The sequence below is a fragment of the Saccopteryx leptura genome, chromosome 2, assembly GCF_036850995.1.
Source record: "Saccopteryx leptura isolate mSacLep1 chromosome 2, mSacLep1_pri_phased_curated, whole genome shotgun sequence".
NCBI classification, from domain to species: Eukaryota; Metazoa; Chordata; class Mammalia; order Chiroptera; family Emballonuridae; genus Saccopteryx; species Saccopteryx leptura.
The window spans coordinates 231921214-231940917 of NC_089504.1; the positions used below are offsets into that span (position 1 = coordinate 231921214).

The 19704-nt window shown below is 49.9% G+C and overlaps 1 protein-coding gene across 4 annotated transcripts in view; it reads left to right on the forward strand.

Moving 5' to 3' along the window:
- The window catches only part of ASCC2 (activating signal cointegrator 1 complex subunit 2), a 44524-nt gene extending 25244 nt beyond the window's left edge, over positions 1–19280 (forward strand). For 2 of the 4 annotated variants that reach the window (XM_066370508.1, XM_066370509.1), the window contains 11 exons: positions 422–529; positions 762–830; positions 1039–1113; positions 2418–2598; positions 4329–4543; positions 5403–5522; positions 11710–11803; positions 11892–12022; positions 12877–12976; positions 14236–14315; positions 15598–19280. In XM_066370508.1, coding sequence (XP_066226605.1) covers positions 422–529; positions 762–830; positions 1039–1113; positions 2418–2598; positions 4329–4543; positions 5403–5522; positions 11710–11803; positions 11892–12022; positions 12877–12976; positions 14236–14315; positions 15598–15769 — 1345 coding nt within the window. In that variant the 3' untranslated portion in view covers positions 15770–19280. The remainder of the gene's footprint in view (positions 1–421; positions 530–761; positions 831–1038; positions 1114–2417; positions 2599–4328; positions 4544–5402; positions 5523–11709; positions 11804–11891; positions 12023–12876; positions 12977–14235; positions 14316–15597) is intronic. The other 2 variants (XR_010749347.1, XR_010749346.1) reach the window with 2 other exon arrangements.
- The last annotated feature ends 424 nt before the right edge of the window (positions 19281–19704 follow it).

Here is a 19704-nt window from a genome sequence, read left to right on the forward strand (position 1 = left end):
TGAGGCGGGGACAAAACTCTGAGTGTTGTTGTGGGTGAAGGAAGTATAAGCACGGGCTCTGCTTCAGTATCTAAGACAAGGAGTAGGACCAAGGACCATGCAACTTTGGCTGGTCCATCCCTACCGAGCAGCCTCCTGACCCCCGCATCTAAGCTTTTTTCCTTCAGCTGTTGCTCTAAGCTCTTATTAACCAGACTGCTGGTTCCTGACCCACTGTTTGAACTGGGAAGTGGCCCTGGAACCAGCCAGCCTCTCAGAGCCTATAGGCTTTTCCCAGCTGCTGCCTTCAGTGAACTGTGAGGCTTTCTCAGCCCAGGGTGTGTATGGCAGTGTGGCTAGAGGTGGGAAACTTGCAGCTGCTGGGATTAACTTTCTTTTGTCTCTCAAATCTCTATTTCTTTCCCCTCCCTGGCCTTCAAAGGCTGCTAGGTGACCTGTGGCAGAGGCTGTCCCATTCCAGGAATAAGCTACTGGAGATTTTTCATATCCTCCTGAACCAGATCTGCCTGCTCCCAGTCCTAGAAAGCAGGTAAGCCCTTGGGAGTTTCCACTCAGGTGTAAGAGCCCCTTCTAAGCCCAGCAGGGGCACTTCCCTCACTTGATCTGCCTCCTCCTGCTACCATGTTGTCTAGGAGGACGGGGAACCAAGAAAAAAAGCCTCTTTCCTCCAACTGGCCAAGGCCTTGCACAGGGCGGGACAGGCTGGGCGGGAACGGAGCTTCCCAACATCTGGATTTATCTTCCTTGGTGTCCTGTTCCAGCTGTGACAACATTCAGGGCTTCATCGAAGAGTTTCTTCAGATCTTCAGCTCTTTGCTGCAGGAGAAGAGGTGAGTGTGGCTAAGCTGGGACCAGCAGTGGGACAGACCCATGGTGCTTCCCTAGCCCCACAAGACCTTACATCCTAGAGCCCCTGCCATAACCACCACAGATTAAGGTTCTGGAGTTTGTGATTGGGCAGCAAACACAGGGAGTGGTCCACAGCAGACCAGTGCCTCTGCAGCCCCAGCCCTGTCCCTCCCATCTGCTCTCTGGCAGGTTCCTCCGGGACTACGATGCACTCTTCCAAGTGGCTGATGATGTCAGCTTGCTGCAGCAGGCCTCGTCGGTCTTGTATCCTTCTACCGTAGCCGCTGGGATGGGACCTGGCCTGACCAGGTCAGAGATGGGCAGCTGGGACTCAGAGGGGCAGAGGGAGGTTTGCCCCAGAACACACAGGTCAGCTGGCTTTCCCTTGACCCCTGCCAAGGCTCCAGCCCCTGTTTCTGGTGGAGATGACTACTCTGGTCCTCAGAGCAGGGGAGTTACAGCCCTTCTTTCTCTGGGTGTTTACTGAGAGTCGGGGCTTTGTGACCAATATGGACTCAGCCCTGTTCTCAGTGTAGGTTGGAAGACAGCTAAACAAGCAGTTAGCTACAGGGTCGTGCGGGAGAAATTCAGAGGGCAGGGAAACCAGGGGAGGCACCTAACCCATCAGAGCTCAGGGTATGGGTTTCACAGTCCAAGCCGAGAACAGTAGAAAGAATAGGAGATGGCCAAGCCCCAAGCTCAGTGTTTCTATGTACAAAGGACAGAACAGCCTCCTCTAAACAGCACACAAGTATTGTGTGTAGATCTCGAGGTGGGGCTGAGAGGAATGGGGCCCATGGGGGAAGGGTTAGAGTATGACAGATGATCTGGGGGCAGGTTGACCTGCACAGCCCTGGAATGACCCTCACTAAGAACTTTGGGCTCTGTCCTGCAAACGTGAGAGCTATTGAAGGGTTAAAGCAGGGGTGATAGGCTCAGTTTTAGACTTTGGAAAACCTCCATCTGGCACAGAGAGGAGAATAAACTGGCCTGGTACACCTCTGAGGCCCAGGGGCTGGGAAGGATACTATCGCTGGCCTCCAGTCCAGGCATGACCAATGGTGGTGGGTTAGAAGTGCAGTGAGGGAGTCTAGGGAAACTTTAAGGTGACTGGCTTGGAAGTGCCAAAGGTGGTAGAGAGGGAGGAGAGATGGGGAGGAGCAGGCCTGTGCGCCCCCAGTCTCTGCAGAAAGCCTTCCGATGGTTGGACAGGAAGCCTAGTGGCAATGCCCACACTAGGCCTTGGGGGTCAGTGCAGAGGAGCTTTTGGCTCAACCAAACACCATGTCCTCAAATGCTCTGATGCCAGACCTCCTGTCCCTGTTGTTACCCAGAGCTCCTTTCTGCAGAATGGCAGGTGATGGGTTTCATGGCCAGTGTGGTTGTGGTCCAGCCTGTTTCCTCATGCAGCCCCGGTGTCTGTGATGCCTGCTGGGGTGCATCCCAGACAGCCCCTGGCAGAAGCCATATGATCAGATGCTGGGAAGGATTGAGAAATGCTGCCTCGGAGCTGAGGAGACAGAGGAGGCTGCGGCCCTCAAGAGAGACCCCTTAACACATCCTCACAGAGATGAGACACGGACTGCCTACATCCTCCAGGCAGTTGAGAGTGCGTGGGAAGGGGTGGACCGACGGAAAGCCACAGATGCTAAAGACCCACCAGTGGCCAAGGATCTTAATGGGGTTGTGGCGACAGTGGAGCCAATCAGTGGACCATCATCACGTATGGAGAACTCAGAGGAAGAGGAGGTGTGTGTCTAGAGTAGCGCTTTCTTCCTGGTTCAGCCCCTCCTGTCCCTGTTTCTAACAGGTTGGGGCAGTGGGAAACCTCCCTTCTATGTTTTTGCTCTCGGGAAAAGGTTCTCTTAGAATGGGCAGTCTTGACCTGCTGGTCAGCCCTATACTGCCTATAGAGAGTCCTGAGCTGAGGGCATGCTGGGCCAGGTGGGCATGCTGGTCTCATAAGTGTCAAAGCCTCAGTTTCCCCTCTTTCAGATGGAGCAAAATCCTTTTTGGTGCTCTTCTCTGAACAGATCACAATGGAGCTGCTTTGGTTGCAGCTGGCTGCAGTATCAGGTCACTGCTTGGCTACTCTGGTAACCTTTCCATGGGACTGCAGAGCTCGGCTGAGCCGGTTTGGAAACCTTTCATCTAGTGCTTTCTCCAGGCTTTTGCAGAACTCACCAATTCTGTGTGGCTGTACTAATTGGCCACTGAGCCCACTACTCTTCCTGTGTGCCTGGAGGCAGTGTGATAAGGGGTTAAGACTACACAATCTCTGGGGTCAGGCAGCCCAGGGGTATATCCTGGTCCTGCCACTCACCAGCTCTGTGACCTTAGGCACAGTCACTCACAGAAAGCCTTGGTTCCTCTTCTATAAGGTGGGACCAGTCACCTCCCCACTTCCATGAGGTTGTTGGCATTCCCAGAGCTGCTGCATGGAGCTCTCTGAACCATGCTGGCTCTTGATGCCCCGTATCAGTCCGATATTAGCACAGTTTTGTATGTGCTGCTGAAGCAAGCACCCTTGATGCCCTGGTAACAGATCCTGATGTGCTTCCTGTTTAGAGCCCAGGTGCTGTAACTGTCGCAGGGCCTTGGGGAATGACAGTTCCCTCCACCTCTTCCCACCCTCTTCCTCATTTGGCTTCTTACCTGAGTCATAGAAGGTTTTGATTTTTTGATTTGGGAATTTCCTTTAAATGTAAAGCTTAACAAATTTAAGCCACATTAAGCAGTCTATAAACTGATTCCCATATTGAAAAGCATTGGCCCTGGCTGGGTAGTTCAGCTGGTTAGAGTATCATCCCAATATGCCAAGGTTATGGGTTTGATCGCTGGTCAGGGCACGTATATGAATCAACCACTGAATCCATAAATAAGTGGAACAAGAAGTCAGTGTTTCTCTCTGTCTCTCTCACTCTTTCTCTCCCTTCCTCTCTCTCTAAAATCAGTTAATACATAACTTTTTCTTTTAAAGCAAAATGAAAAGCATAAAATTAAAGGGGAACATCTTCACACAGTCTAGGACTAGCGGTTCCAATGCCAGCCATCAACTTGTTAGAGCTGAAAAGGACCTTGGTTAGTAGGAACCATGGCCATTATGAAGAGGCTAGTCTATGTCAGGCACTGTGCTTGGCACTTTTTGTGTGTTATTTCCTTGAACCATTTGCAACAACCCTGTGAGGTGAGTGGTAGTATGTATGCTTCTTTTATAACAAGGAAACTGAGGTTCAGGGAGGAAAGGCACCTCACAAGAGCAGTCAGAAGTAGCTCAGCCAGTAGGTACTAGAGCCCACTTTTTCACAGAGGAGGAAATGGAGGCTCCAAGAGACTGAGTCAGTTGACTAAAGTCCTATGGCCAGTGAGGGCCAGGACTCAAACCAGGTTCCCAACTACTGGTCCAGTGCTGTTTGGGGCTTGTTGCCCTAGCATCCACCTGGCCTCGCCTTCCTCCCTTCATTTGGCTATCTCCACAGTGCTTGGGGGCGGCTGCTGCCGTGGGCCCTGCCGTGTGTGGTGTGGAACTGGACTCGCTCATCTCCCAAGTGAAGGACCTGCTCCCGGACCTTGGTGAGGGCTTCATCCTGGCCTGCCTGGAGCACTATGGCTATGACTCGGAGCAGGTGATCAACAACATCCTGGAGGAGCAGCTGGCCCCTGCCCTTAGCCAGCTGGACCGCAGCCTGGACAGGTGGGAGGAGGCTCATGGCACCCAATCTGATTCAGGGTGCTGGCCAGTGGTGCTGTGCGGGCCCTTGGCAGGGACCCTTCTTAGCTCCTCTGCTTCCCACTCATTCGTCCCTCATCCCTCAGGACTCTGCTGGCTCTCTCTTCCCCAGAACAGTGTTTACCAACCACTTAAACGAATGTCCTCTTTGGGGAAACATAAAACCTTAGGTCTCCTCAGGAGAGTCTCACATGCCTCCTGAAGGGCAGAGTACACAGCTGGACATCCTGGCCACAACTTGTAGGAAGACTGATTAGAGACACAGGACGTGAAAGGGGTTGCTGAGCCCTTCATGGCTTCTAGTTACTGGCTTGCCTCTGTCATTGCCACCTTCCCAGTAGATTTCTGAAGAAGGACAGCCACAGCTTCTCACTTCCTTCATACCTTCCCTTTCTGAATTTGGCCCATGGGGCGGCAGGAATGAGTGCATGAACAGGGGTTTCTTCCATGAACAAATGATGATTATCAAACAAGTGAATTGTTAGCTCTGCCTTTGGACACATTCCTCAGCCTCTTTGTGGCCATTTTATAGATGAATGCACTGAGGCACAAAGAGGTTGAGTGATCTGTGGCTGTCGTGAGCATTAAATGACAGAAGGAACTTTTAAGAAAATCTCTGTGAATGGCAAGTGGGACCAAGGGGGAAGCTTTGTGTAAGGTGCGGGTCACTCCAGGCCATGCCAGATAGGGCAGGGTTTTAGATTGCGTCCCAGGTGTGGCTACTGAAAGAGAGTGGAGAATCTGAACATGAAAGGGGGGAGTGGGGTGCAGGTAGGCATTAGCTGGCAAGTCCCCTTAAATTGATTTCTATGCTACCGCCCAGACAGCTGAAGCCAGACCCAACACCTCTGCTGACATCTCGTCACAACGTTTTCCAGAATGATGAGTTTGATGTGTTCAGCAGGGACTCAGTGGACCTGAGCCGGGTACACAAGGGCAGGAGGTGAGTGCAGTGGGCTGCAGGGTTCCAGGTGCCCCAGTTTGGCAAGTACAGCAAGAAAATGAGAGAAATAAAGGCTTCATCTTTACGGAACTGGCCTGAGTTCAGCTCAGGGCTCCCTGGGAGACTGAGACCTGCCTGCTCCCAGCAGACAGGGGCAGGTTCTTTCTTTCCTTTTCTTTTTTTTTTCTTTTTTCTTTTCTTTTCTTTTCTTTTCCTTTCTTTCTTTCTTTCTTTTTTTCTTTTCTTTTCTTTTCTTTCTTTATTTTCCAGTTGGGTGCAGGGTCTTTAACAATAATACTTCAGGCTCTGACTCTGTGCAGAGTGGTTTTTAGTGAATCCTCCTTGTCGACAGCAAAAGGCCAGAGGGGCCCAAACTCCTCCCTTCTTACATCTTTGGAAATGCTGACCATCAAGTCTCTGAAGGTACAGCTGGGCAGTGCTGATATTCCCCAGTCTGTGACAAAAAGAGAAAATTAAGGACTTGTACTGAGTGAGTTTTCCAGAAGGTGAACATGTTTCATTTTAAGACCTTTCTGCATATTGGATTTTTAGTTTATGTCCTTCCCACCTCTTTGGCATTGAAAGACCATTCTTTTTTTTTTTTTTTTTTAATTTATTTATTTTTTAGAGAGGAGAGGGAGAGACAGAGACAGAGAGAGAGGAGAGACAGAGAGAAGGGGGGAGGAGCTGGAAGCATCAACTCCCATATGTGCCTTGACCAGGCAAGCCCAGGGTTTCGAACCGGCGACCTCAGCATTTCCAGGTCGACGCTTTATCCACTGCGCCACCACAGGTCAGGCTGTTTTTTTTTTTTTTTTAACAACGATACAGCTATATTTATCAACTTTTTTTTTTTAGATTTTATTTATTCATTTTAGAGAGAGGAGAGAGAGAGAGAGAGAGAGAGAGAGAAAGAGAAAGGGGGAGGAGCAGGAAGCATCAACTTCCATATGTGCCTTGACCAGGTAAGCCTGGGGTTTTGAACCGGCAACCTCGGCATTCCAGGTCGATGCTTTATCCATTGCACCACCACAGGTCAGGCTTGAAAGACCATTCTTGATGTATTCATTCATTCAACAAATATTTTCCCAGTGCTTATGGTCTCTCAGGCCCTGGATTTATTAGGTGCTGGAAATGTAGCGGGGAGTGAAATAGACATGGCTCCTGCCCAGGTCGAGTTTGCATTAATTCCTCAAGTAAGTAAGGTAGAATTGCAGATATAACAGGTACTACACGGTGAAAGTGAGCAGATTTCTAAGCCTCTAGAAGGGTCTTTGATCCAGTCAGGAAGGCTCTTCTAAGGAAATAACATGAGACTGAGAGAGGAAGGATAAGGAAGGATCAGTTGTGCAAAGTGGGGAAAGAAAAGCTTTCTTTAAAAAAAAAAAATTTATTGATTTTATTTATTGATTTTAGCAAGAGAGGAAGTAAAAGAGAAAGAGACAGAAACATCAATCTGTTCCTGTGTGTGCCCTGACCGGTATCAAACTGCAACCTCTGCACTTCAGGACAATGCTCTAACCAACCAAACTATCAGGCCAGGGCAAGAGAGAAGCTTTCTAAGCAGAGTAAACAGCAGGAGCAGTGGCCCTGAGGCTATGGGAAGCGTGGTGATGGTCCCATAAGCCAACACATTTTATGTTTTGGAAAGATCACCTGATTTTGGAATGGAGACCCACGGGAGGGACTGAAAGTCAGCAGTGCTGGTAGAGAGGACAACATAGACAACACTCTGCTAGTCTCCCAAGTTCTCCTAAATGGTATTTTATGAAAGCCAGAAATCTGGGCACTGCTGAGTAAGTACAGCCTGCTCTTTCCTGTGTCGTATAATTGGAGATGGTACAGTTCAGACAGGTTTGGGGACCTGTGATAGGAGCCCCAGTGACAGAATTGCAAGCTGCTGCTTCAGTGAGGGCCCCCTGCTATTTCCCTCCCTAGAGCAGTCTGTGAGTTTGGCTGGTCAGGTGCTTGGGGAGTAGTCACAGGACAGCTATAAAGTTATCTGGCTGGCTGGACAGGAAGCAGTTGTAATCTGCTTAGTCACACACATTGCAACATCCCCAGATCCTAGGCCAGAGATGGTATCCTACATCAGTGGCCACTGTTCCGGGACAGAATAACCCTCTGTAGCCGATGCTGTGGGGGAAGGGGCAGACGAGGAGGGCTGTGCCCCTGCTCATAGGACATCCTGGCAGAGAGTCTGGGTGGCAAAGGTTTACTGAATTCATTGTGCCAGGTAGCCCAGGGGCTGAGGTTTGCAAAGAGGCAAAGCCTCCGTTCATGTGTTCAGTATTTATTCATTCAGCAAATATTTATTAAATGATTTATTAGTGCCAGATCCTGTGCTAGACAGTCAGGAGACAACATGAACAGGTCATTCAGGCCTCACACTCAGACGGCACAGGATCGTGGGACCATTAACTAAGCAGCAATAAAATGGGAGGTGTGCTGGGATAGGGCATACAGGGAAACAGCGGGGACACCTGTCCTAATCTGGGTAGGGCTGAGGGGCCCAGGACCCTGGGCCTTGCCCTCAAGGACCACAGGAGAAATTAAGTAGCACAGGCAGGTCACACCTGAATTAAAATGTGCCTGTGTTCTTAAGTCAGGTAGGATGTACTCAGTGGCTCAAGTAATAAGGAAATCCGTTTCATTGCAGGACAAGAAATTGCAAGGTATGCCTGACCTGTGGTGGCGCAGTGGATAAAGGGTCGACCTGGAAATGCTGAGGTCACTGGTTCAAAACCCTGGGCTTGCCTGGTCAAGGCACATATGGGAGTTGATGCTTCCAGCTCTTCCCCACCTTCTCTCTCTGTCTCTCACTCCTCTCTCTCTCTCTCCCCCTTTCTCTCTCCTCTCTAAAATGAATTAAAAAAAAAAAAAAATTAAAAAAAAAAAAAAAAAAAAAAAAGAAATTGCAAGGTAGGCAGTGTGGGCCTAGTTAACCTCTGGGCAGCCACATCATCCAGGATGCATCTTTTCCGTCTCTTGAAGTTGCTTCCCTCAAGGCCACTGGGTGGCTGCTGCTGTTGGAGCCATGACCTCCAGAAATGACAGTGCCAAGAGGGAGTCTGGACCAGGTCTTCCAGTAGCTCTCTTAGAGACCAGGAAACCTTTCCCAGAAGTCTCCAGAATCCCTCACATCTCATAGGGGAACCTCGGCTCCAGGAGAAGGGGGGAGGGTGGAAAGACCCGAACAAAAGGAGGGACTGTTAAGAGTGGGGATGAGATTGAAAGTGGCTGTTGGCTAGATACCGGGCACAGGTGCTGCAGGCATAGCATAGCTGTATGAAGGAGAAAGTGTCTAAGGTGCGGTCTCCTAACTCCTTTGGCGTTAACAGCGGTACCCTGGACGATAAGGAATGTTTTCTCCAAAAAAGTGTTCTATGACCAAAACAGTCTGTACTCTTTCTGCCTCTAGGAGAGTCACCGAGCTCATTAAAGGCTCTGACAAGTTCTCCAGTAAAAGAAATAGGATTCACTTTGTAAAGCCCAGCAGGTGCCAGGTTCACTTCTGTTCGTCTTATTTTCTCTCTCATCATCCCTAAGAGGCAGAACTAAAACTTGGCAAGGATAAGGGATTTGCCTGCGGCCACACAGCTCAGAAAGCGGCAGAGCAGACTTGAGTCAGGATACTTGTGTTCTGGCCCTGGCCCTGCTGATAGAAGCTGTAATGAACATTAGGGTGCCTCTCTGTATCCCCTGATTTCTTACATGGAGAAGGAAGGCTTGATTGCCTCTGCAGGCCCTTTAGAAGTTCAAAGGTAGAAGTCATCCCCTTAAAGGCCAGTTCTAGTGGGCTTTGTATAGGCAGGAGCAGGTGGGGAGGGGAAAGGTAGGCCTTGAGCCTGCATGTCCCTTGGGCTCACTGCCATCTTTAGGAGGCCAAGGAAGCAAACTGCTCCAAAGACAGTCTCTGAAGCTGCCGCCGCCTTCATTTTCAGACTTGACTGAAGATCTGGCCCTCTGATGGATCTTTTCCTGGTTAGTTTTACCCCTGATTTATTTTCTTCCTGACTCTGAATGAGGTCATGGGGCCAAAGCTACACCTCCCTAGATGAGGTAGACAGGCGCCCAGAGTGCCAGGCTTCTTTGTCCCTAGCTGTGTTCTCTCCCAGGGCCCAGCTGGGGTGGTGAATGTGCCAGGCTTCTCTGTCTGGTCCTACCAGGGAGCCGTACAACCAGAGACTGCTGTATTTCCCAAAACCTGGGACAATGTGAACCAGGAGCCATGGCAGGTAGCAGAAAGAACAGTGACGCCTCTCATTCATCCTTGGTCCCCTGGCTCAGCACCAATCCGGGCACCTAGTAGGCCCTCAGGAAATGTGTGTTAAATGAATGGATGTGCTCCTACTAGTAGCACCAACCACTTAGACAGGCTTGGGCCCCTTTCACTTCCTCTGCACCTCTTTCCTCTCTAGCTCCTAACTTGGCAAAAAGAGCTAGGTTAGGGCCAAGATCACAGTCACAAGACCCCTTTCCTGGTGTGATGTGAGAGCTTTCTGTGGATAGAGATTTTTTCCTGGTCTAGATCAAACTCATTCCCACCATAGAGCCTCCATTACCCCTACCTCGAACCCCCAGCTAGACCCCCTAAACCAGAGCTCCTTCCTCCTTTCTCTGAGTTTCCAGGGCATGCTTGCTTCCGTTCAGCACATCTTGTCGGCTGCTATTTGCATGTCTGTTACCCCAACTAGATTGTGAGTTCCATGAGGTCAGACCCATATGTTACTCTCTTCTGATTCTTTCTCCAACTCTGCCTTAGTACTCTGCCTTAGTACCCTGCCTGGCATATAGTAGGCCCTTAATAAAAATTGTTGAAAGAAGTCCTATCTTAACCTGCCGTGCTGGGGCTGCAGTCGTGACCTGCCTCAGGCTCCCAGGCAGACTGCCCAACACACTCAGGCGCCTGCCCCTCCCGGCACCAAAACTTCTATTAAGAAGTTTTTTATGGAAGTAGTGTGTGGCTTTGTGTTTCTTTCCCCCTCCCCCCAACCCCCTACCTTTGATACGTTCCAGAGACTTGATTTCACAGCTAAGCTAGATTTTCTTGCCTAGCATCTCATATTGATTTTCCCCGGCAGGGCTCAAAACTACATTCCACAGGCCTATGTGTCTGACAAGCCAGGTTTTTCTACAGATTTGCAAAGCCATGAGTCAGGAGGCCTGAGTCCCCTCTGGGGCTGTGCGCATTGTGATCTCGGGCAGTCCCTCCCCTTCCCTGCACCCGAGTTTCTTCATCTGTGATATGACGGGAGTGGAACTTTCAGGCATTTTTCCCCATGCAGTCTGACATGAAAGAGAAGGCCACTGTGGTGAATTGGGGGTGAGAGGAAGAGGCCGGGACCCCTCCTGACTCCTTACACCCCACAGGTCTCCTGCAGCTCCACTAAGCTCAGTAAGAAAACCTACATGTGGCCTTGATCTTTCTTAAATGTTTGTTTAAAAAAATTTAAATAACCAGCCCCCTCTCTGTGCATTTACATACATAGGTATATACAGGGTGGGGCAAAAATAGGTTTACAGTTATTTATATGTAAAATAATACAATAATAAATAATCAAGAATAAACTATATTTCGCATACTTATAACTGTAAACCTACTTTTGCCCAGCCCTGTATGTGCCCACAGGAACATCTGGTCTTGTTTGCTCTCAGCTTTTTATACAGACGGGATCATACTATATGTGTTTTTCTGTAGCTGGGTTTTTTCCTCATCCGAATTCTTTCTTCATCAGCATAGATAGATCAATGTCATTCTTAAGAACTGCCACATGGCATTCTGTAATACAGATGTGGCACAGGTCATTTAGCTATCTCACTGGTGATGGACATTAGTTGTTTTCCACTGTTAATAAATGACGCTGAACAGAAAATTCCCAGTCAGACCTCCTGGTTCTAGGGTGGATGCCTCGAAGGGTAATTTTCTGGTCAAAGGGTAGGCACATTTCATGTCCTAACAGCTGCTCCTGGGATGTCCTCAAAGTGCTGGATCTGGTCACAGGGGCACCAGCAGCTATGAGTCCTACCTGCCCACACCCCACCAGGGCTTGATCTTGGTTGTCCTCATCTGTGGTGGCCTGAGGGATGAAGAAGTGAGCCCGTGGTCTCTCTGGACCCTGGACACAGCTTTCAGTGCCTGATGGTTCTCTTTCTTCTCTCCTTCACTGTTTCCTCTCCATGGCAGGAAAGGGGAGAACACAAGGAGCCTGCTGAATGACAAGCGGGATGTGGTGACACAGAGGCAGCGCTATGAGCAGTACAGCGTGGTGGTGGAGGAGGTAGGTGACCCCAGGCTGCTGGGTTCATGCTGGGCCAGGGAGTCCAGTCAGTCCCTCAGCCCCCTGACCCACTCTTCTGCCATTGTAGGTGCCTGTGCAGCCAGGTGAGGGCCTGTCCTACCGTAGCGATGACTATGAGGATGAGTATGATGACACATATGACGGCAACCAGGTGGGCGCCAATGATGCCGACTCAGACGATGAGCTCATCAGCCGCAGGTGAGACCATCGGGCCAGTGGAGGGTGGAATTTCAGGGGCAGAGCGGCTTCCAGGCCTGTGGGTTTCTCCCATAGCCTTTTGTTTATACAGATGGGAAAGCCAAGGCCCTGATCACATGAGCAAGTCAGTGGCAGAACCAAGGCCCAAACCCAGGCCTCCTGACTGCAAGTCCAGTGCTTTCTCCAACCCCAGTCACCCCCTTGGCTGGTTGGTTTAACGCACCCTCAATTGGGCCCCATTAATTTGGTTTCACATAGTAGTCTTACATTGTTTTTAATTGCAGAAAACTTTTCCCAGTGGCACCATGTGGAGATCACCCAACAGAGATAAAAATAGAGCTAGAGAGACCCCATAACCCCAGCTCAGTGTCCCCTACGCCTGCATATCAGACTCTACTGCCCTCAAAGAGTCTGGGCCTGGAGCAAAGCTGGCTTGAAAAGTACTTTGGGCCTGACCAGGCGGTGGTGCAGTGGATAGAGCGTCGAACTGGGACGCGGAGGACCCAGGTTCGAAACCACAAAGTCGCCAGCTTGAGTGCGGGCTCATCTATTTTGAGCGAAGCTCACCAGCTTGGACCCAAGGTCACTGGCTTGAGCAAGGGGTCACTCGCTCTGCTGTAGCCCCCCAGTCAAGGCACATATGAGAAAGCAATTAATGAACAACTAAGGTGCTGCAACAAAGAATTGATGCTTCTCATCTCTCTCCCTGTCTATCTGTCCCTTTCTTTGTCTCTCTGTCTCTGTCACAAAAAAAGAAAGAAAGCACTTTGATTTTTTCCCCCAACTCCCTTTTCCCTCTTCCCTGAGGCTGAGTTTATCTTGTCTTTGATCTTAATTTCTCTCTAAACCCTTAGGCCCTTCACCATCCCTCAAGTACTAAGAACCAAAGTGCCCAGAGAAGGGCCAGAGGAGGAGGAGGAAGAGGTGGAGGAAGCTGAAGAGGAGGCCCCAAAGGTACCTTCTTAGCAGGTGGCAAATGAAGGGGGGAGGTTACAGTTCTAAAGGGTGAATGGGAGAGCTTTTTCCCCCCTTCCCTGCTGGCCTCAAGGCAGGCCTGTCATCACTGTCAGGAGAAGAGGGACACCTTCAAGCCTAGATGTCTGTTTGGAGAGCTGCTGGCTCAGAACTCACCTCTGTTGCCCAGTGAGACCCAGGAGCCTGGGGGCCGAGAGAGGGGCAGCTATCTGCCTCCGTGCCCAGGGTGGCAATTTTTTAAATCAGAGAGGTGTTAGATCCCAAGGACCCTTGGAGGTCATCTGGTCTTGGGGGTTTGAGAATTTTATTTTTTAGCAGCTAAACATTTTCTTCAAATAAAATCTTAATCAGAACCTCAACATGTGGGCTGGCTTTAGCTCAGTGGTTCCTTCGTGTCACAATTCATGTGCAGCAGCCTGGGGCCCCTGAGGCCCCTGATGCCTCCCCTGCCAGGGTGGCAAATTTAGATGTGTGCAGGGCCAGGCCGGCCACCAGTGTAAATGAGCAGCGGGTCCTGGTGGAACCTGCGCCGAGTACTGGGACAGCACACACGCCCTGTCCTGTCCAAGGGGCCCTCAGCACAAGTGTAGGCCAGTACTTCCAGGGCTTTCCCTTCCTCCGGCAAGGAGGCAGCCCAGATTTTGATATTAAAAAAATCTTCCAGCTATCAAAAGTTATTCTACTTTTTTTACTTGTGTTTTTTTAAACAGCACAGGCCACTAAAGCCTGTCTGTGGCCTTTAGGTTATTCCTTCCACTCTTGCTAGTCCAGGCCCCTTTCACTCTTGGCACAGAAAATGGTCCTCAAGAGTAGGCATTCCCATGACACATTGGTGGTGGCAGCGCCAGTGTGAGAACAAGTCAGCTGCCAGGCGACTCTTGGCTCTCAGAGCCCTACGCGGCCTCTCATGGTGGCCACCCTGGCCTTCCTCCCATTGCTTCCACTTAGCATTGTTAAGCTCCAGCTGTGGTCACCCGCCCAACTGTGCCGGTCCAGAAAGCCTCAGTCCCTTTTGCTGCTTCCCCCTTGGGGAATTGGTAGCTGGACAGAGGAGGAGGCTTCTAGTAGAAACCTTGGACCATAACAAGCCCAGTTCCATTCTTGTGCATTGCCCTGCCATGTTGTGGCTTCCCCTGACTCCTGGCATGGAGGCGCCTGTGACATTTGGTCAGGCACAGCCTCACCACAGCATAGGTATACGGGACAGCTCATGATTCTTTTCTCCCCTCCCTCCACAGCCTGACCATTTTGTGCAAGACCCTGCGGTGCTGCGGGAGAAAGCAGAAGCCAGGCGCATGGCCTTCCTCGCCAGGAAGGGGTAAGCATTTAAGAAGCTCTTTCTGGTGGGAGGGAACCCATCTGGGGAAGTCCCAGCCAACAGCCCAGGAAGCCCACACATAAACCCTATGTGTTTTACATATATTAATTTATCTCTTAACAATAACCCTATGAAGTAGCTATTATCATTATCCTCATTTTACAGATGAGGAAACTGAGGCCCAGGAATGTTAAATAGCCTACAAAGATTACAGAGCTAGGAGATGGTAGAGCAAGGATTGAGTCTAGGTGGCCCAGCTCTGGGGTCCACACTTAGAACCATTACTTGACAGACACTGCAGGAGCGTGTCACCTAGCAAGCCCGACGTGTCCAGAGCCAGCTAATAATCAAGCAGTGTCACATGTAAAGAAGCCCAGGCAGGAAGGCCGACAGACAGACACATCCATTATAGCTGAGAGAGGAATGGTAGGGGTAGGGGCACTGATGGGTGGAAATGGTGCAAAGGTGTTTGTCATGTGAGGGCAGAAAGGCAAGAAAGCACAGATGTGGTCAGGAAGAGGGGTTTTTGGAGAGGAGCTGGAAACACATAACCAGAGACACCTCTAATTCATCCCCATAGTCTTTCTAGTGAAAAAATGGTCCAGAAGGGCAAGGAGCTGCCTGAGGCCCCTCCCCCATGAAGGCCAAGTTGGGTGTGGAAGCCCAGTCCATTATCCTGACCCCTGGACTCCCACAGCACTGCCTACTTTGTGAAGGAGGCCCCACCAAGGAGAGAAGGCATTTGAATCTCAATCTGAAGGCAGGAGGGAGCCACAGCAGGTTGTTAAGCAGGAAACAGAGCAACTCTGACTCCTCTCTTATCCCAACCCCCTGAGCACAGAGTTCTGGACAAACCCAACAGTTGAGATGGTCTGAAAAGGTTCTAGGTCATGTCTGTGGGGACACTTGGTCTTTGGAGACCACCAAGCAAGACCCTGGGGTATAGAACAGGAGTGTTATCTATAACAAGGCCCTGGATGGAGAAGGGTGGGGACCCTTCCTCCTCTCCTTGTGTGGGTTGCAGTCAGCCCACTAGCTGGCCTTTCTCACAGCTTAGCCAGGGTCCCATCTGCAGGTAAGGCTCAAATAAGAGAAATCAGCAGGCATAGGGCTGCTTTGCCCTGCTAGGCTCCATTTTCCTCCCACTGGAAGTGAGACATTGGTATTCTGGCCCAAGCTGTGTGTTGCTTCCTAGGGATCTTTAAGGAAGGCTTGTGGGCTCTTCCTATCAGACCTCTTTTGGTTGATGAGTTCTCCTGGGAATGGGTTGTTCCACCATTAGGTACCGGCATGACAGCTCAGCGGCAGTAGCTGGCAGCCCTCGGGGCCACGGGCAGAACCGTGAGACAACCCAGGAACGCAGGAAGAAGGAAGCTAACAAGTCTGCACGAGCCAATCACAATCGGAGAACCATGGCTGACCGCAAAAGGAATAAAGGCATGATTCCATCCTGAAGCCGACACTCCAGGGCCAGCTGAGAGGCAGCGGTACCAAACCCACCAGGGCCCCAGGCTCAACTCAACCCCTCAACAGCCTCAGCTCTGCAGCCCGAGAAGGCCGTCTCGTTGTCCACCAGCCAGCCGTGAGCGCCTTCTTGCAGAACCCACAGTGCCTTATCCCACAGCAGAGGAGCCTGCGGGGCCAGCAAGCAGGTGAAAAGGAATTGGGGACAGAGTCCAAGGCAAGTCCCCCAAACTTCGTGCAGCAAGATACCACTTCCCTTTTCCCCCGGAAAGCAGGAAACCTGTATATTCAAAAACAAAAACAAACAAAGACCTGCGAATAAAGTGTCTGACCCTTTTAAGCAATCATCCATGATGTGCCCATGACCCGCTCTCCTTGTGTCCCATTTTTCAGTGACACTGTCTGGAGAGGAAGAGGGCAGGATGTCACTATGGTCTTTTTGTCAACCTGTCGTGCCTGCCTCTCATTGTAACTCCTCCTGATTTGTTCTTCCTTGCTGTGTGTCCCTGAGAACATCACTCCCTTCTCTGAACCTCCGATTCCTGCTTGTGGAAGAAAGGACTCGGGGTGTGAGGCCCTGCAGATGTGTCTGTTATCTCAGTCCCCACCACCTCCACCCGAGGAGGTAGGCCCCGTAGTCAGCCCCAGAGCACAGGGGAGTAAGGTGAGGCACTGAGAGCTGAAGGTGGCTGCTCAGGCCGCAGCTAGGAAGTGGGGGACAGGGATGGACACTTAGTCTGACCCTGGCCTTTATAGGGTCCTAGCCCCCTGTGGGTAGTATCATCTCCATCTCAGATGGCCTGAGGACACTTGGCCAGCCGCAAAGTTAGTACCAGAACTTAGTGCCTCCTGGTTGTGCATATACCCAAACCCTCCAAAATCGAGGGGTCAGAGATCAGAAGAAACAAATGAGGATGTTATTTATTGCCAAGCCCTGTTGGAGTGTGTGGGACTTGGGCCAGGTTCCTTAGAGTCCCCTCCCAGGCATGGCTGACTGGCTCCTACATGGCAGCCACTGCCCGGCATCCAGGTTCCTGCTCTACTGCCCCCCAAATGTTGCTGAACAATGGTGAATCAACAGTGGGGCCTTTGCTGGGCAGATCCCAGCCCAGCCCGGCCTGCAGTCCGCCAGTGGAAACCAGGGCCGCTGCCCAGCTGGACCTTGACAAATCACTCTAGTTGCTAGTACAATTTATTTGCATGTAGTTAGGATGAGCATCTGAAGCAGCGAGGCAGACAGGCCCTTGATGAATTGGTTTTGTTAGGTCAGCCTGCACAAGTGAAAATCAATAGCAATTCCTCTGTGTCACACCAGTTCTCGTGGTGTGTAGGAGATACAGAGCAGAATGGGAGTGTTGTCCTCCCCTCGTGCTGCCGAATTAGCTGAGATCAGGCCCAGGGTCAGCCGTCCTGGCAGGCAGCAGGAAGGCTGTTTTCCTCCTGCAGGCATTTGCCAGGGCCGGGACAGAGGCCATTCTTTTCTCTGTCACGGAGCCCCTGAGACCCAGCTCTTGTCCTGGAGCGGAGGAGGGCAGGTTGGAGGAGCTTTGGGGGAGCTCCCGGGCTTCACCTGTCACAGCTCTTACTACTGTTTATACGGCCCCTCTCACCTTCATTTTTTTCATCTGCACCTCCTGACTGCCCAAAGTAGTGTTCGGGCCTCACATTAGCTTCCTGATAAAAAGGACTTGAAAAGATAGAAGTGATTTTTTTCAGATTTTCCAGAATGTAGCACCAGGTCAACTTTAGTCTCCCTTGAGGAACTACCTGTATACTTTCTCATTTGAGATTTTGAGGACACCCTTTCAGGGATGCTTTGTAACAGTTCAGGGGTCATCCAGAATGGCGCTGATAGGCACGCCCCTTTACCTCTTGTGTTCTGTTTTCCCTTCTGCAAAGTGGGTACATTAGACCAGACAAATGGTTTCCGCTTGGTGCCCGTTAAATTCTCCAAGGAGCCTGACCTGTGGTGGCACAGTGGGTAAAAGCATCGACCTGGAACACTGAGGTTGCTGGTTCAAAACCCTGGGCTTCCCTGGTCAAGGCACATATGGGAGTTGATCCTTTCTGCTCCTCCCTCCCTCCTCTCTTTGTCTCTCTCTCTCTCTAAAATGAATAAATAAAATCTAAAAAAAAAACCAACAACAACAACAAAAATTCTCCAAGGAGGCCCCAAGGTTTAAGATGAGCAATGGCAGAAGTATGATAAGTGAAGTATGATGGGGGCTCTGAATTACCCTCTGGCTCACTCGGGCCCACCACCCCTGCTGCCATTCACAAGCAGGAATTTTCCAAGTGCCTTCTCCATTCCCTGGCAGAGAACATGACTGTCATAGGCATTCTCCAGGAAGCTTTTAAGACCTTGTGCCTCGCCTGATCTGGTGGTGGCGCAGCGAATAGAGCATCAGACTGGGATGCAGAGGACCCATGTTTGAAACCTCAAGGTCGCTCACTTGAGCACTGGCTCATCCAGCTTGAGTGCGGGATTGCTGGCTTGAGCATGGGATCATAGACATGACCCCAGGGTTGCTGGCTTGAAGCCCAAGGTTGCTGACTTGAGCAAGGGGTCACTTGCTCTGCTATAGCCCCCTGGTCAAGGCACACATGAGAAAGCAATCAATGAACAACTAAGGAGTCACAACAAAGAATTGATTCTCATCTCCCTTTCTATCTGTCTGTCCCTATCTGTCCCTCTCTCTGTCTCTGTCACAAGAAAGAAAAAAAAAAAAGACCCTGTGCCTCAGAGAGAACTTTAAGACTTGTCTGTATTTCCAGACCATGAGTGTCAATGATGGTGAACATGTTTGTTTGAACAGTGTTTCTGTGCTTCTGTGAGTGGGTAGACAGAGCCTGTCATTGTTTATAAAAGGGAGCCAAAGCCCATGGCAAGTTAGCAGCAGAGCCCTGATACATACAGATCCTTTCCGAGCGGCCTCCAGACAGCCAGATGCAGTCTGGAAGAGTAAATGATTGTCAAGACCTGTCTGTCCCTGTTACACCAGGAGCTTGGGGTAAATAACAGGGAAGGAAACAAAAATAAAAATAAACCCACCAAAAATTCAGGAGGATGTTGTGGACCTCCCCTCTCCCCACCCCCGCTTTAAATAATGAAGACTTGCTAGCCACATGAGAAACTTAATATTCAGGAATAATTTTTTTTAAATTTGAAAGTATGCCTGACCTGTGGTGGCGCAGTGAATAAAGCAGTCGATCTGAAATGCTGAGGTAGGCCATTCAAAACCCTGTCCAAGGCACAACTACAAACTGATGTTTCCTGCTCCTCCCCCCACCTTTCTCTTTCTCCTACAAAATCAACAAATAAAATCTTTTAAAAATATAAAAAATAAAAACTTGAAATCAGAACACATGATGGGCTTTCACCATAAGTGTGAAATGTTAAAGATTTTGCATATAGACCAAATCTGGAGAGGAATGTGCATAAATGGAAATAATGATGCGACCACAATGATTTGTAATGAGAATAAAAACACTAAAGATTTACCATGGGCAAAGTTTCTGCTGGGTTCTCTCCTTGCATTGTCTTGTTTAATCTTCAGGTACAGATGAGAAAATTGAGGTACAGAGAGGGTAGGCAAGCTGCCCAAAGTCACACATTTGACAAGTGACTAAGGAATGAATGATTTAGTCCCAGAATTATGTCTTGATCCTTAAGCCACCTGCAGTTTCTCTTTCTGCCCACATCCTTGTTACTGTTTTTATGAAGAAAGAAGAAAATACAAGTAAATAGATGCAGAACAAGAGAGTGGAAAACCCCATTTCATTAGGCCAGGCTGATAAGGTTCCAATTGTGTGTGTCTTAGACCATCTGAGACTATCTCACAGATCTCAGATGCTCTGTTCCATTTTTTTTCCACTTTCTTCAAATTCATTTATTTTTTCTTCTGTATGTCTAGTCCACCATTAA